At 33.3% G+C, this 15,558-nt stretch overlaps 1 protein-coding gene across 1 annotated transcript; it reads right to left on the bottom strand.

Moving 5' to 3' along the window:
- Window positions 1-1,230: 1,230 nt before the first annotated feature.
- LOC125804814 (uncharacterized) lies at window positions 1,231-4,271 on the bottom strand. The gene is made up of 6 exons (XM_049484401.1): window positions 4,229-4,271; window positions 4,042-4,095; window positions 2,969-3,283; window positions 2,685-2,801; window positions 1,580-1,635; window positions 1,231-1,482 (listed from the first exon to the last, which is right to left on the bottom strand). Exons 1-6 carry the CDS (start codon window positions 4,269-4,271, stop codon window positions 1,333-1,335), a joined length of 735 nt encoding a protein of 244 aa, XP_049340358.1. The 3' UTR covers window positions 1,231-1,332.
- Window positions 4,272-15,558: the final 11,287 nt, after the last annotated feature.

Here is a 15,558-nt window from a genome sequence, read left to right as displayed (position 1 = left end):
TGATGTTATTTTACCCAATAGAACATTTTTATGTTTAAGAGATACAACTGATTTAAAATGTATATCTGTAATTTTCTTTTGTTTATTGATTTATTGATTTGTTAATTGATTGGGGCAACCAAACATACATTTCTATTTTAATTTATAGCATTTTCATTCAATTTTCGTTCTTATTTCTTTTAACAGCATATTCAAAGAACCTCTGTAGAGTGTGTTCATAAACTTTGAAAGTCTTATTTCATTGACATTCAACAATTAATCCAAATTCACACTCTAAGTAACAGTGTTAGATAAAATAATCAATTTTACCGCAATCAATTTAAATAAAGCTTTATTACAATTATGCAACAAATACATTTGTAATACGTTACATTTGTAATATGTATTTTATTATTGTGAAATATGGTATTTAAACATATCTTTATTGAACAAAAACATGTAAAAATGAAAAAAATAAAGAAAAAGAGCAATTAAAAATAGCAACTAAACATTGCAGATTATCTCTATTAATCTTATTTTACAGAATTTCCACAATTTAAATTAGAATTAATTATCATTAAAATTGGAATATTTAAAACAATAAAAAATGACACTTTGGAAATCTGGATGTGTTTTTTATACAAAACATTAGAAAATAAAGAAAACATAAATCAGTGGACACAAAAAACTAATACTGACTTCTGAATAAAACATAAAAAAATCCTTTACTATAGTTAATCTCTATATATTAACAGTTATTGTTAATAATAATAATAATAATAATAATAATAATAATAATAATAATAATAATAATAATAATAATAATAATAATTTCTATACACAATGTTTTCCACTGATTTTAAGAAATCGTTAACCAATTAAAAATGTTCTTTTTTTATGAGTGTCATTGTATGTAAAACATTTTTTGCATTAAATTACAATAGAATCACTTTTTTGATGAATGGAAATCAATTATCAACATTATAGAATGTTAGTAAATATAAAATTTAAAGTAACACTTTACGATAAGTCACAAATGACAGCACTTACACCAAAGTCATTTTTCAAATAATTATTGAATTATTGAGTGAAAACTAGTTTAGACATTATAAATCAATACTAAATTTTATTGCTTAAGAATGTTGATAATAATAATGAATTAAGACATTAGTTAGAAACATTTGTAATTATTAATATTTCCTTAACTAGTGTTAATTATTAATTAGTTGATGCATTCTTTTGTAAGTACTGTTAATGAATGTACCCATATTGTAAAGTGTTACTGAATTTAATAACATGTATTACAGTACACTCATCAGCTGGGATTATGTATAAAGAGTGTAGTATTATTATTTAGCGATGTGATCGATTATTAGCAGCAGCGTGTCTCCTCACATCAGAGTAAACCACGTCCTCAGACTGTTCCCTCTTCACTCTGCCCGCTTTAGCTTTACGATCTTTAAACTGAACAGAAGCGTAATTCACTCCAGCAGATTCACCGTCCTGCTGGAACACAGAGACACAGAGCAGAGTTAAATAAAAGGAAAAGACAGTGTGAGATTAGTGAGAATTTGTGAATTATTTACTGCTCATGATGTACCTGATTGGCTGAGTTCTGTACTGCAGACCACGGCTGCTCACTGTTGGTAGATCTTCCTATAGAGGAAAAGAATATACAGTACCATCACTCAGAATGTGTGGAATGTAATTTTACTATCAAGAAATATTGTGTATTTTGTATTTCTATCTACAGTTATCTCTATCAGACCTGATATCTCACATTATTCTAATTAAAAGGTTACTTATTCTTAAATTCAGCTATTTAATTCTAGAAAATCTGAAAGATTGGTTTACTTATATGATTTATTATTTGAAACTGTGCAACCTGAGGTGATACGCATTGTTATCTTACACCCTGTGAACAGTCTATTTTCAATTTTCACGCTTTGTGCCAACATTTATAAAACAGCGTTAGATTTAGAAATATATATTTAAATCCAGTTGCACGATGCACAATTTACTGATGCGCTATAGATCAAGCACGCACAGCGTAGCTTGATTTTTAGTGCATGACGATGTGTCTTTGGTATCATGAGGACGCAAAAATATGTCTTGCGCAGCTCAAAACACACAAAGGGAATGAACTAATTATCTTAATTAATCCTGGGTGAGTTTTAGGCATGAAAAACATGAATAAAACTATTTTTAGGTATGGACGTGTGACTGTTGACTGTTGTCAGACTTATAGTCAGTTAGTGGCGCACCTGTATTTCCCACCACCATCATAGAAACATGCCTGATATTTACCTAAACACAATTCACTTCCAGACCTCCACGCCCATCAGTGTGGATATATTCCCAAACTCGCTATTTTGACGAAGCAGGCGCAAGATATGAAAATATATTGTTGACTGGGTGTAACATTTTTTTTTTTATTTATTTGTACACTGTAATAAATTCAACATAACAACTGTTTTAAGTGGAAACAAAAAGAAAACATTTGTGGAAATGTAGTAACATTTTTTAACAGTTTTCCACTTCTTATCTACATGTTCAGTGTATTTATTAATTTTTGTGATTTTTTCTACTATAAAACAGGTTCTTATCCATTTTAAACACATTTTAAAGTAAAAAAAGGAAAAAAATATTTTATGATTCAATAAATTTAAAAAAGAGCTCTCAAACTTCTAAACTCAGAAACTCACCACTGCTTTGTTCGCTGTTTCTTCTTTTATAAAACACAATGGCCTGAGCGATGATCACAACCACACACACTCCCACAGCAGCTCCCAGAATGATCACAGTGGGATCTGCAGGCCCCTCTGGAAGAAATAACAGCGAATATAAATAGTGTAAATGTGACTAAACAATGCAAACTAACAACAACTGACTATTATCCGTAACTTTACTCAATAAACCTCCCTAATATTCATTCTCCAGTCTATGATTTTACCTTCACTACATAAATAATCAATAATAATTCAGTTACTCAAGTTCACTGGTGTTCCATTCCCGACAATGATCCTCCCACAGGTGGCCACAGCGCAGTAGAAAGTTCCAGTATCGCTCTCATCGGTGATGATCTTGGAGAAGTTGTACACACACTGACGGCTGCTCCTGCTGAAGTTATGAGTGTGGATGATTTCAGGAGAGGATGATCCTGCAGCAGATCTGAACCAGAAGACTCTCAGTTCTGCTGATTGGTTCTCAGGGTAGACGGAGCACTGCAGATTCACTCGCTGTCCTGAAGGAACTGATGCTGAGACTGGAGTTTGGATCACTGAGATGTTTAATTGGGGATGACCTGATCAATAAAATAAATAAACATGAGTTTAGCCTAAATAATGTGATTGTTAGATAAAATACAAAACAATGAGATTCTACAAATACAATAGAATGTGAAATTAAAATCTTGACATGGCTTTGTGGATTTCATTATGATTTATGTCCATAAGAGTACTACTGAAAAATACGGTTAAGTAGCAACCCAAACGGTGTTTACACATGACATCCTTATAAAACAGAAGTGCAAAAATATACATAGTAGAATAAAGAGTAGATAGAAAGAACTTAACATAAGATATAAACCTACAATGTAGTACTCAGAAAATGTGCATAATCTGGAAATAAATGGGTAATATATGTATATCATTTACAATATGTATATAACAGCAGTACAGGAAGCGTTTACATATATATATATATTTATTAATGTACATGTTTTAAATTAATTTACACACACACACACACACACACACACACAAATCTTACCTTGCACAGCTAAAAATGATGTTCCATTAGAAAACTTTAGTATTATTTTGTTATTATTATTTTCCAGAGATCCACAGAAGTACATTCCTTCATCATCTTTAGTAGCGTTTTTGATCATCAGAGAAAATGTTTCCTTTATTTTGAATCTGTCTGATATTACTGTGGGATCTTTCTTAGCTAATTGAAATACCACTTCTTGAGGTTCCTGTCCCGCTCTTTGTCTGTACCAAACCCAAATCTTAGGGCTTTGACCAGCATTTTCTTCTTTACAGATAAGAGTTACAGTTTTACCAGAATCAACTGAGACAAACGACGGCTCATTAGGATCCACAGCTTCAGCAGAATCTGGAAGATAAAAGAAATTAAATCTCAAATAAGAATAAAAAAGTGGCTGACATTTTAACAAACACAGTTAACCACAAACTCATAAAACAAGTACAAATGACCAAAATAAAGCGTAAGAAATTCAAACACTTACAGACTATCTGGAAAAACAGAAGGAAAATCCATATCAGAGACATTTCTGTAAAAGAAACTCCAGAGATCTTCACTGAAGCAAACTTGAAAAGAAAGTAACTGACCAAAGAGCCAAAATCACTAAAAGGAAAATAAGCTGAAGCTGATTGGTTGGGGGAGTCACATGGGTTTTTCTTTTTTTTTTTTCTTTTTTAAAGATTGCTTGATAAAGTAATGTTTAGCCACTAGAAGAGCTATTTGGAGCATTATGAGCTGTTTAGCTGCAAAAAATATGCTGTGATAAAAAAAAAAACATCTACCTTTTGTGTTTCCTAAATATATACACTTTCATTTATTAATCATGATCATCGATTATTTACATATATGAATGTGGGAATTAACGTGTTTCTAATTTAATATTTTCTTAAACTATGTACAACACTGTTCATTTGATTATAGATATATAAATTTCCCTTCTTGCTTAAACCACAATACATACATTCACAGAGACTAATCACAGGTAAATCACACCTGTTGAACACATTTGTGTCACAATATTATCATCATTATCTATCCATATATCCATCTTCATTTCCCCAAAAACATTCTCTATCTAGTGGAGGTTTTAGGCTGTCTAATGGCTTTCTTAATGTTATGTCATTCATAAAGTTGTTTTGACGAAAAGCGCCAAGATCATTTGTGAGTTTGCTAATTTGTTAATGCTCCCCTGTTTATTCCTTAAAAGGTGCAGCAGTTTCGTCTAGACACCTGTAACTGCTTCACTGTTTAAGGTGTAATGAAAATGTAAAATAATCTAACATTAGAGTGATTGTGTCAATATGCTCCAGCATTTAAGGTGGAACTGAAACTACGAGGTTCTTACCAACTTGAACGTAACTAATGCATTACTTTTTAAAGTGGAATGGAATAGTAGGAAACTTATTGGTGTGTTTAAGATTGTGATTAAGAATTTTTGCATGTTCACTGTGGTGCTGCAAAGCTTTTCATAGTGATATATGAAAATATCAGCACTGTATTGTTTTACGATATTTTTTGTTGCTATACTGTACAGACTTTTTAATTAGTAGTTTACAAGTGAAAAATAATGATGTCAGACAATGGTTGTGTTAAAACCCCGCCTACTACGAGGCAGTATTGTACAGTATTTTGTGTAAAAATAAAGTAAACTTTACTTATTTAAAGCAAAAAAATACAGATAATTATTAGTGTACATGTAAATAATGAAGTCAGACAGTTCTGTGTTCTGTTTAAACCACACTAACTAGGAAGCAGTATTTTTAAGCATTTTGAGTAAAAACTTTTCTAATTTAAAATGATTAAAAAAATTTGAAAGTGTGTTATCTCATGCAGTCGCCTTGTGTACACTTCCACAATTTATTGCGATATATTGAACCATAGGCAACCCCTGAATTGAGCTATATATTGTATCACTATATTGAAATATCTCTATATTCTATATTTTAAGGCTGTGGAGTCCTGTAAATATCTTCTTGTGATTGTGGTTCTATTATTAATTCTTATTATTATTTGTTAAATAAACTATTATTTATTAATGGTCTCCACCTCAAGAAAAACGATCACAGGTTGACCTGACTGCTGTTTCTGTCAGTTCACTATTGTGGATTGTTTTCACACTTTTCCTGTACTGAGAAACACTTTATTTTCATCTTCTGATTTGGGGCACTAACTGACTCGACCTGTGACACCTAATGTGAAGTAAGTGGGGCCTTGGACACAGATGCCTTATTTTAAATTAAGGGGGCTGACAAAATATTAAGCAGATAGGGTGGTCGAGCTCTGCTTGGATTAAGCATGCTGCTTCTCCATCAGCCGTCAGAGTCTGAGAGAGTACAGCCATGCTCTCTCTGTGTGGGAACAGTAGGTGGCACCCTTTCCCTTTTTCAACCCCTTTGTAATGCTGGCCACCACAGGCATCTGTAAACTGGTCCTCAGAGTGCACTGGCTGCATCAGCCCAGTACAAATATATTTCTCTGTTTTCAATGAATTCACAAAACAATGTTTTTTTATCCTTTATATTTTTGCTGATGACTTGATGATTTCACTGTGGCCACATGGGGGAGCTGCTGTTTCAACAACAAGGTGATGTAGAGGTATAATCTGAGGAAGGAGTCACTCTTGAGCACATTCAGCAAATTCTATAATACATTTAAAACATGGTATTGTGTTAATAACTAAATTATATGCAATTCTGTATTATTATTATTATTATTATTATAAGTCACAGTAAAAACAAAGACATTTTAATTACCTTTACTCTAAAAAATAAAGTTAGCTTGGTTTGATCACATATTTTTCACACAATAAGAAGCACTGGATTATCAGGCACACTATAAATAAATGTCTATTTTTTGGTCTATTTTCAAACATAAAGCAAACTATATTATTAGGGGTATTTTATGTGATGCAGTAACTAGTAGTAGGAACGGTGTTGCCATGTTTTCCTTCTAAACTCTGGGTGGCGAGACCTGTAAGGCTAAGCTACAGTAAGTACATAAAACTGTAATTCTTTAAAAGAAAAAAAAAACAGTCAGCACTGGATTAAAATCTACACAGATTTTCCTTCTGAAACACGAATTTGGGTGAGTAAAGCGCTTCTGATTATTTACAGTAAGCTTAGATTTACAGATTTCCTCTAAAGCTGGAGCATTAGCATTAGTGGCTAACCGCTAGCAGTTTAACTTTTTTTTTTACAGGTTTATCAGTTTTATATTGGAGTTAAAATGAGCCACTTGCTGGCTACAAATGGTGCAGCAGTAATGGACTGACTCCAGCTGCTGCAGTAGTGCTAATAATATAATATGATATGATGGAACAGAATTTTTTTAAGAAAAAAAAATCGTTATTTTTATGTCACCCATTATGTTAGATAGATGAAGGGTTACTTCAGAAAGATCAGTTTTCATTGTCTGTTGTTGGAGTCGGTTCAGACTCGAGTTGGTGAAGAGTTTATACTACCAGATTCCTGTTTGATTTTCTGCAACTGAAGTCAGATGTGATTTTGAGGCTGAAAATCGAGTCTCAGCTCATCATTCACTTCACGACTTTTACTCCGAAAGTCCACTCCAACTGCAGATTAAACTCAAATAAAACAGGCTTGCCACAACTGAAAATTAGGGTTAAATCTGGCTAAAAGCCATTTACAGTAAATATAGTTTTAGCTGATGTATCAGAGCTGGGGATCCGTTGCTTTCCTCTAAGCTATGGAGTGAATTTTAAAATCAAAAGGAAAAATTGTATGTTGCAAATTCAAAAAAGAGAAAAAAAAATATTGCAAATATGTATTTTTAAATATACTTTGTTACTTTATAACTTTTGCAGTTATTTGAAAATATTTCAGTTATTTTTTTTTCAGTCATTGTTTTTGTGAATTTTATGTGGATTTCTTTTTATTTTTTATCTGTTTTGGTTTTGGAATCTCTCATTTGCTTCTGCTTCAGTTTTTTGCTTCTGAGTTTTGGCACAGTTTTGATGGGTGGGCGGGGCTTAGAAGAAGGCGTTCCCCTTGAATCTCCATTGATCAGCTGGTTCTGGACTGACTGCTGGTACCCTGAACCCTTGTCTGAGACTTTCTTCCAAACACAGGAGTGAACAGATTCCAGCGCACAACAGCAGCAGATACTTTTACAATTAAATTTTATACAAACGTTCTGTTTAATGTTATATTTATTCTCTAAATAAGTGTTTCACTCCATTGAAAAACTCACGTTAACAAGGTGTGCGAAATATTCATGCGCAATGTAGGTGACAAGCTCATTAACTAGTTCACTGACTCGGTAACTCACTAGTTCACTAACCAGGTAACTCACTAGTTCACTGATTACATAACTCACTAGTTCACTGACTCGGTAACTCACTAGTTCACTGACCAGGTAACTCACTATTTCACTGATTACATAACTCACTAGTTCACTGACTAGGTAACTCACTAGTCCACTGACTATGTAACTCACTAGTTCACAGACTAAGTAACTCACTAGTTCACAGACTAAGTAACTCACTAGTTCACTGATTACATAACTCACTAGTTCACTGACTAGGTAACTCACTAGTTCACTGACTCGGTAACTCACTAGTCCACTGACCAGGTAACTCACTAGTCCACTGACTACATAACTCACTAGTCCACTGACCAGGTAACTCACTAGTCCACTGACTACATAACTCACTAGTTCACTGACTATGAAACTCACTAGTTCACTGACTAGGTAACTCACTAGTCCACTGACTAGGTAACTCACTAGTTCACTGACTAGGTGTAAGGGCTTGTGCCCGATTGCGGTGTCCTCCAGTGCATCGGAGGGCGTGCCAGGCCAGCGCCAAGGGTTAATTGGCTAATTATCAACACCTGCTTTCAACAGCTTATAAGCAAGCCAACCAGCCACTCAATCTATGCCGGTTTTCCGAGCGAGCTTCGGCTCTTTCTTTTCCTTCTGTCCTATCCATGGCAAGTGCCGTTTTTTCCCTTCGAGTTTGGTGTAGTTATGTAGAGCAGTGTGCTCCACAGCCTCCATCTCTCTTTCTCTAGTCTGGTGGAGGAGAGCGGTGTGCTCGCCTCCACCGCCCCTCTCTCTCTCTCGTGTGTGTGTGTGTGTGTGTGTGTGAGCGTGTGTGTGTAAAGCAGCGCGAGGCACGCAGTTTGTTTACCTTCTCTCTCCCGCGCTGTTCCTCCCCTCTCTGGTGGAGCAGCGTTTAAATCCACAATCACCTCAGTTCAGTTCTGCTTTTCTTTGAAAGCTCTTTAGTTTTTACCTCGCGCCATAAGAGGTAGCCACACGCTCCCGGCGGGCTTTATTTACGATTTTCCCACTCTATCTCACTCACGCTAGGCATGACTTGTTTTCTGCCCGTTTTCGTTCTCCGCCCGTTTTCATTGCTCCGCCCCTTTCGGCGGAGGCTTTTAAAGGCGAGTAACGCGGCCTTACACTAGGTCATTCACTAGTTCACTGACTAGGTACCTCACTAGTTCACAGACTAAGTAACTCACTAGTTCACTGACTAGGTCATTCACTAGTTCACTGACTAAGTAATTTACTAGTTCACTGACTAGGTAACTCACTAGTTCACTGACTAGGTAACTCACTAGTCCACTGACTAGGTAACTCACTAATTCACTGACTAGGTAACTCACTAGTTCACTGACTAGGTAACTCACTAGTCCACTGACTAGGTAACTCACTAATTCACTGACTAGGTAACTCACTAGTTCACAGACTAAGTAACTCACTAGTCCACTGACTAGGTAACTAGCTAACAACATACAATTTTACCTTTTGATTCTTAAAATTTTGTGTGAAAATTTTGGCTCAAAATTCACTCCATACTAAGCGCCCAGGCTTCCCAGTAATGCTGCATCAGTGACTGTCCAAAAAGTGGTCGAGTTTAATTTCACAAACTGTATCAGAGGAGGCATGTGCCCACGCTACTGATTTGGAATTATATATTTTTTTCAATGCAAATAAATTTTATTTACATGTAAATATCCTCGATAAAAACTTGCACATTAAGAAAAAAAGTGTGATTAATCACAGTTAATCATAAAATATTGTTGTGATTAATCAGATATTTTTTTCTAATTGATTGACACCACTAATTATTTTACCAATTGAACAAAATTTCTGATTTACTTAAAGCCATTTTTCAATGGGTCTGTTCTAGTTGTTAACATGTCTTTGTATTTTGATCATCACTGTATAAGACTAGGGTTAAAATAAGAGTTAAAAGAAGACGGGGGTTTAGAGGAGGTTACAAACAGGTGAATGGAAAAGTAACTCATGACTGGTGAGAACCAATGAGGTGGATAAGCTGTGAGCCCATCTCACAGCTTCAGGCCTGTCAATCATTTCTTTCCGCTGTGTTGTTCAGAAAATCAGTTGCTTCAAGTGCTTTAGTCATGAAGACGACTTCAGTCTGGATTCTCTGCAGTTTATGCATCTATATAAAGATATGTGAGTGTCTATTACACGTTAAAAAGAGGAAAATATTTATGTACTTTAATTATTTACTAATAACATTCCTTAAAAATAACCTTGTATTTTTTTTTTGACAGTAAATTCTGATAATATATTCTTTTGTTTAGTTTCTGCAGGAGCTGTGGATATTTATCAGGGACAGTCGCTGGTCTCGGTTCACTCTGGGGAGGCCGTCACTCTGAACTGTACGTTACCTGACCAGTATGAGGACGCTCTCTGGTATAAACAGCCACTGGGACAGATTCCTCAGGAAATGGCACTCAAGGGGAGGACTATGGATACAATCCTGTACCCAGGTTTCCAAAACTCCAGCATTAAACTGGAGAGAACAGAAAAATACATCAGTCTGACTATACCTCACACCACTAAAGATGATGAAGGGATTTATTACTGTGCAACATCTGCATTAAAAATAATCAGCTTTTATAAAGGAACGTTTTTGGCTGTTACAGGTAAATATATGTATCTTTTTACATCAGTCAGTATGTGAATATCATGATTTTATATGTATTTACATTAATGAACAGAACATTGCAGTGTTAAGTGTCTTATATTTCTAGGTAAATTATAATTTATGTAGCTTATATTGGTGATTTATTAAAGCTGAAATATATGGTTTTGTTGAAACCAGTAAAAAGTCTGAACAAAATTACTAAGCATCATTTTTTACAGTCCTGTGGTGTCCACGGATAAAAAAATATTTTAACTGCCTTTTTTTTATCAAAGAGTGATAATAAAGGTATTTTAATAAATAAAAAATGTTCCACAATAGATCTCTTGGTCTAGATTAATTTCTTATTGGTCAAGTTAAAATTAATGAATTAATTAATTTAAATCACTATCTATTTATAGATCTATTATGTATGTAATATATCACTATTTTATTCAGCATAAGTTATAAATTAAGTTATAAAAACAATATAATAAAGAAATGTTATGCAATTTCATTAAAAAACAGCTCTGTGAAAGAAGAAACTGAATTTATAGATGTATCTTAGTGAGATTTTCATACAATAGTTCAGTTTATCAGCATTTGGTCCATAAAGCAAAAAAGTTTGTCACTTGTGCAATTCATGGTTCAGGTTAAGAGTAGAATAAAAAAAAACATTTAAATAAATTTCTAAATTAAATGTATTTTACTGAACACACTAACCATCTAAACATGCATTGCCATTAATACCACAATCATTTCAAAATAAAATCTGACTGTATAACACATGAAGAAAATGGATGTAAGACCTGTTGTTTGGCAAAGGTGTTTTTTGTTGTTGGCTACAATTGAATACATTTGATTTTTAATTTGGTGGCTTCTAATAAGCTACATACAGTATAGCAATTTTTCTCTTTGTAAGAAACATACAATTTCTTAAATTCCACATCTAATTTATGTATAAAAATATTTTTATTACATTACCAAAGTAATTTTATATTTTGATAATGTTTTTTTATGAAAATATCCAAAAGTCTTTTTTTTTTTTAAATATGGGATGCAATGTAAATATATAACTATATTTAGTAGTAAAAAACACAAAAAGTAAATTTAGGCCATTGCAATAATTTAATGGCAATTCTGTGCAAGAAGAATCTGAACTTATAAAATATATTTTAGTGAGATTTTCATACAATAGTTTGATTTAAAAGCATTTGGCTTATAAAGCAAAGAGTTTGGTTCATGTTTCAGGATAAGAGTAGAAAAAATAAGACCCTCTATGTTAATGGGCCCCTACCCATGCCAGTAAACAAAGGAAAGTGAGCGAAAAAAAAATCAGGATTTTCATGGGCCCCTCTCCCTACTCGGGCCCTGGGTAGTCAGGTCCACTTTTCCCCTCACTACCACGCCCATGAAATCATATAAAGTAAAAAAATATCCACAAATAAAAAAAACTGAAGATACCAATTATACATCAATGATTAATGTATCAATACTAAATGAATATAGTTAATTATAACCTAAATATACAAATAAAAATCATCTAAGCATTTCTAATTCCAATCATTGTTTTAATAAACGTCAGTTCACCTACTGTGTCCATATTTTTTTATTAACACATTATTTTATTTTAGAAAGTTCACACATCCACATTGACCCTCTATATTATGTATTATCCAGATGATTCACAGTTCAACATCTCAGTTCTCCAAACTCCAGCACTGCAGTCGGTTCCTCCAGGAGAAGCAGTGAATCTTCAGTGTACGGTTCTCTCTGAGATCAGATCAGCAGAACTGAGAGTGTTCTGGATCAGATCTGCTGCAGGATCATCCTTTCCTGAAATCATCTTCACTCATCACAACAGCAGCAGCAGCAGCAGCAGCAGCCGTCAGTGTGAGATCAGCTCTTCTAAACACAGCAGTGTGTACAACTTCTCCCCCAACATCCCCAACAACCACCATGCTGCAACTTACTACTGCGCTGTGGAGACCTGTGGGAGGATCATCATCGGGAATGGAACAGCTGTGGCCACGGGTTAGTTTTAATAGGGATTTTATACAATATTTGGGCAGAACAGCAAACATTTTTGCTGACGTCAATATTTCCTTTTCTGTTTACAAAAAAGTAACATGATCAGTATTTCAACTTTATTAATAAAAAGGATATTGGAAACATCTTTCAAAAAGCAAATATATAAATATAATTAATATTTACAAGTTAACTTTAAAGTTCTTTAAAGAGCGTAAATACATTTTTATATTATTATATTTTCCATAAAAAAAAGCACTGTGGTTAGTGTTCCGTCTCCCTCGTAAGATGAGGCCTTACATGGGTTGATCTACGCCGTTTCCTAAAGCAACGGTTTTCTAGAATTTACAGACTGCCGCTCGAGTTTGTGTTCATGTCACTGTAATTATTAAAGTAGATAATATACATTCAATTTTTAATATTGGATTGAATTGGTTATAAAGTTCAAACTAAACATATTTTTCTCAGTTTTATTAACTGAAAATGTGATTTTACAGAAACACATTCCTCTCTACTCGTTGGAATGGGACTGGCACTGGGCTTGTGTGTTATCTGGAATATCACTCTGTGCTGCTTTTGTGTGCGATGGAGAAATGGTTACGAACACTGTAGAGGTGAGTATATATATATATATATATATATATATATATATATATATATATATACACACACACAATTTGTATTTGATGTATTTTTTTTTTCTGTGATAATCTGACATCATTTCCGTCTCTCAAGGTAATAAATCTCACCAGGATCTCACAATAGCAGAGGGATTAAAATTCCAGGTATCAAATCAAATGTCTAGAAGGTTCTGTATTTTTTTTTATTGTTGCAGAGTTACAAGCTTCCAGAATCCCAGTTTGGTCAGCAATTTACAAAAACGTCAAACATTTCTGGCGTTTTAATTTTTAAATTCCCAGAAATGATTTATGCTGCTCGGATTGAACAAAAGAACCTCCAAAATTTTTTAGAGATATTATTAAACTTGCTATTAATGTCTAAAAGGACCTTGACACACATTCAATTACAAAAACTGTACAACTCTAAGTAATCTTTACCAACTGTTATTACATGGGTTGGTAGTGTTTCACTACACATACTGTCCTCTCTTTTTTATTGTTGTGCAATATCCAATTTTATATCAATTGGGGGAAAATAAAACATTTAATTCTACATGCTCTGAAAATCCTACACATTTTATTGTTGCACAATCCTAAGCATCAAGAACTTCAGGTTGGCCAGCAGTTTTCAATAAATAAAAATGTTTTTGTATGTGTTTAATTGAGTTACATGGTTCAGCTGGTCTACACACATGACCAAACTGACCAAGGTAAATAACCAGTATAGGTTATATTTTTACCTGGCTGACCACATTTCAACCGCCTTAACCATCAAAGATCAGTTGGTCTTAAACTAGATTTTAATCTGGGTTAAAAAGGTGTATTGAGGTTTAGCATGAGTGAACTTTGGTTGCCAGGCTGCCATTGCCTGGTTAAATACAAATAAACATAATAATAATAATAAAAATAATAATAAAATATGATGACCACAGGAGGAACATACACATATAGGGATTTGTGATTTTGTTACAGGAACCTGGTGATGATGTAGAGCTGAATTATGCTGCTTTGAACTTCGCTGAGAAAAAATCTAAAAGAAAAAGGAAGAAGAAAAGCGGACGTCCTCAGAATAGTGTATACTCTGAAGTGAGCTACACCAGTCAGACATGAATCCACACTCACTGTGTTTAAAAATAATGGAGCTGATGTGATTGGTTACTGAACCAGCAAATCATTATCACATTTATTTCATCAATAAGCTGAATCTTTTAATTAATACAATATTTTCAGGAAACATTTTTCAATAATGGTCCATCTATAAACAGTACTTACAACAGAACGTCTCAACTAACTATTAATTGACACTATTATTAATCATTACAAAATTTTGAACTAATGCTTTATTTTATTATTACTTAGAGTATTTTTAAGCATAAACATTAAATAATGTATCAACTAAAGTTAAAATAATAATTGCTTAAAAAAAATACTTAACCATTTAACAAAGTTTTTTACTGTACTAAGTCCTGTTATTTGTAACACTTATTGTAAGGTGTTAAATAACCCCTATTGAGAGAAATTGGGTATTTATTCTTGTGCATAATTAGGTGCTTAATTTATTCTTATATTTCACCATTTACTAAAACAAAACAAATAAAACAATAATTAAAATAATAGGCAATAAATACAGCATATATTCATTGGAAGGTCTCAAGTTCATATTATATTTCCAGTCACAACATTTATCAGAGTTTTAAAGAAATTATCACAAATTTTCTTTCGCTGTTTTACTGCTTTTACTGAGCTCTATCAGTGTCAATTTCTGTGGTTCTCTTGAATCAATTTACATTTTTTTTATTTTTGAGTTGCAGCTTTGTTGTAACTTGGTAAATATTTTCCATTATGTGTCAATTTTTTTATATAAAATATTCAAATAAAGTAATTAAATACAATAAACTGAAGCTTTAATTTCGTGAACAATGTGGGTGGGGTTAACGTCTGTCCTTGCTGGAGATCTTTCTTCTACCAATAACTTGTTCGTGTACATATTTATACAGTAGAATTTAATTTAGTTTATAATTTTTATTATTAGAGGAAACCACAGTCAGACCTGGAGAATCAACAAATCACTTAAATAGAACCTGTCTGACATGAAGCAGCTAAAAGATCTCAAAAAGAAACACATTATGCCCTGATCTGAAGAAATTTAACAGCAGATGAGAAAACAAAGTCTTTGACCATCTATCAGATTTAAGATCCACTTTTTGGAAGGTGTGAGTCCCGTTACATCTGGCGTAAAACTAACACATAATTTCAGAAAAA

The sequence above is a fragment of the Astyanax mexicanus genome, chromosome 10 (assembly GCF_023375975.1).
Source record: "Astyanax mexicanus isolate ESR-SI-001 chromosome 10, AstMex3_surface, whole genome shotgun sequence".
Lineage (NCBI taxonomy): Eukaryota > Metazoa > Chordata > Actinopteri > Characiformes > Acestrorhamphidae > Astyanax > Astyanax mexicanus.
The sequence above is the reverse complement of the archived record's forward strand: the minus strand, read 5'-3'. Positions and strand labels throughout refer to the sequence as shown.

What these genes read in the sequence shown, in the direction of transcription:
- LOC125804814 (XM_049484401.1), bottom strand. Translation starts at nt 4,271, where the DNA reads ATGTCTCTGATATGGATTTTCCTTCTGTTTTTCCAGATAGTCT. An exon ending in TGGAACACCAGTGAACTTGA is followed by an intron (nt 2,802 to 2,968) that starts GTAACTGAATTA and finishes TATTTCTTCCAG; the next exon opens with AGGGGCCTGCAGATCCCACT. An exon ending in AAACAGCGAACAAAGCAGTG is followed by an intron (nt 1,636 to 2,684) that starts GTGAGTTTCTGA and finishes TTTCCTCTATAG; the next exon opens with GAAGATCTACCAACAGTGAG.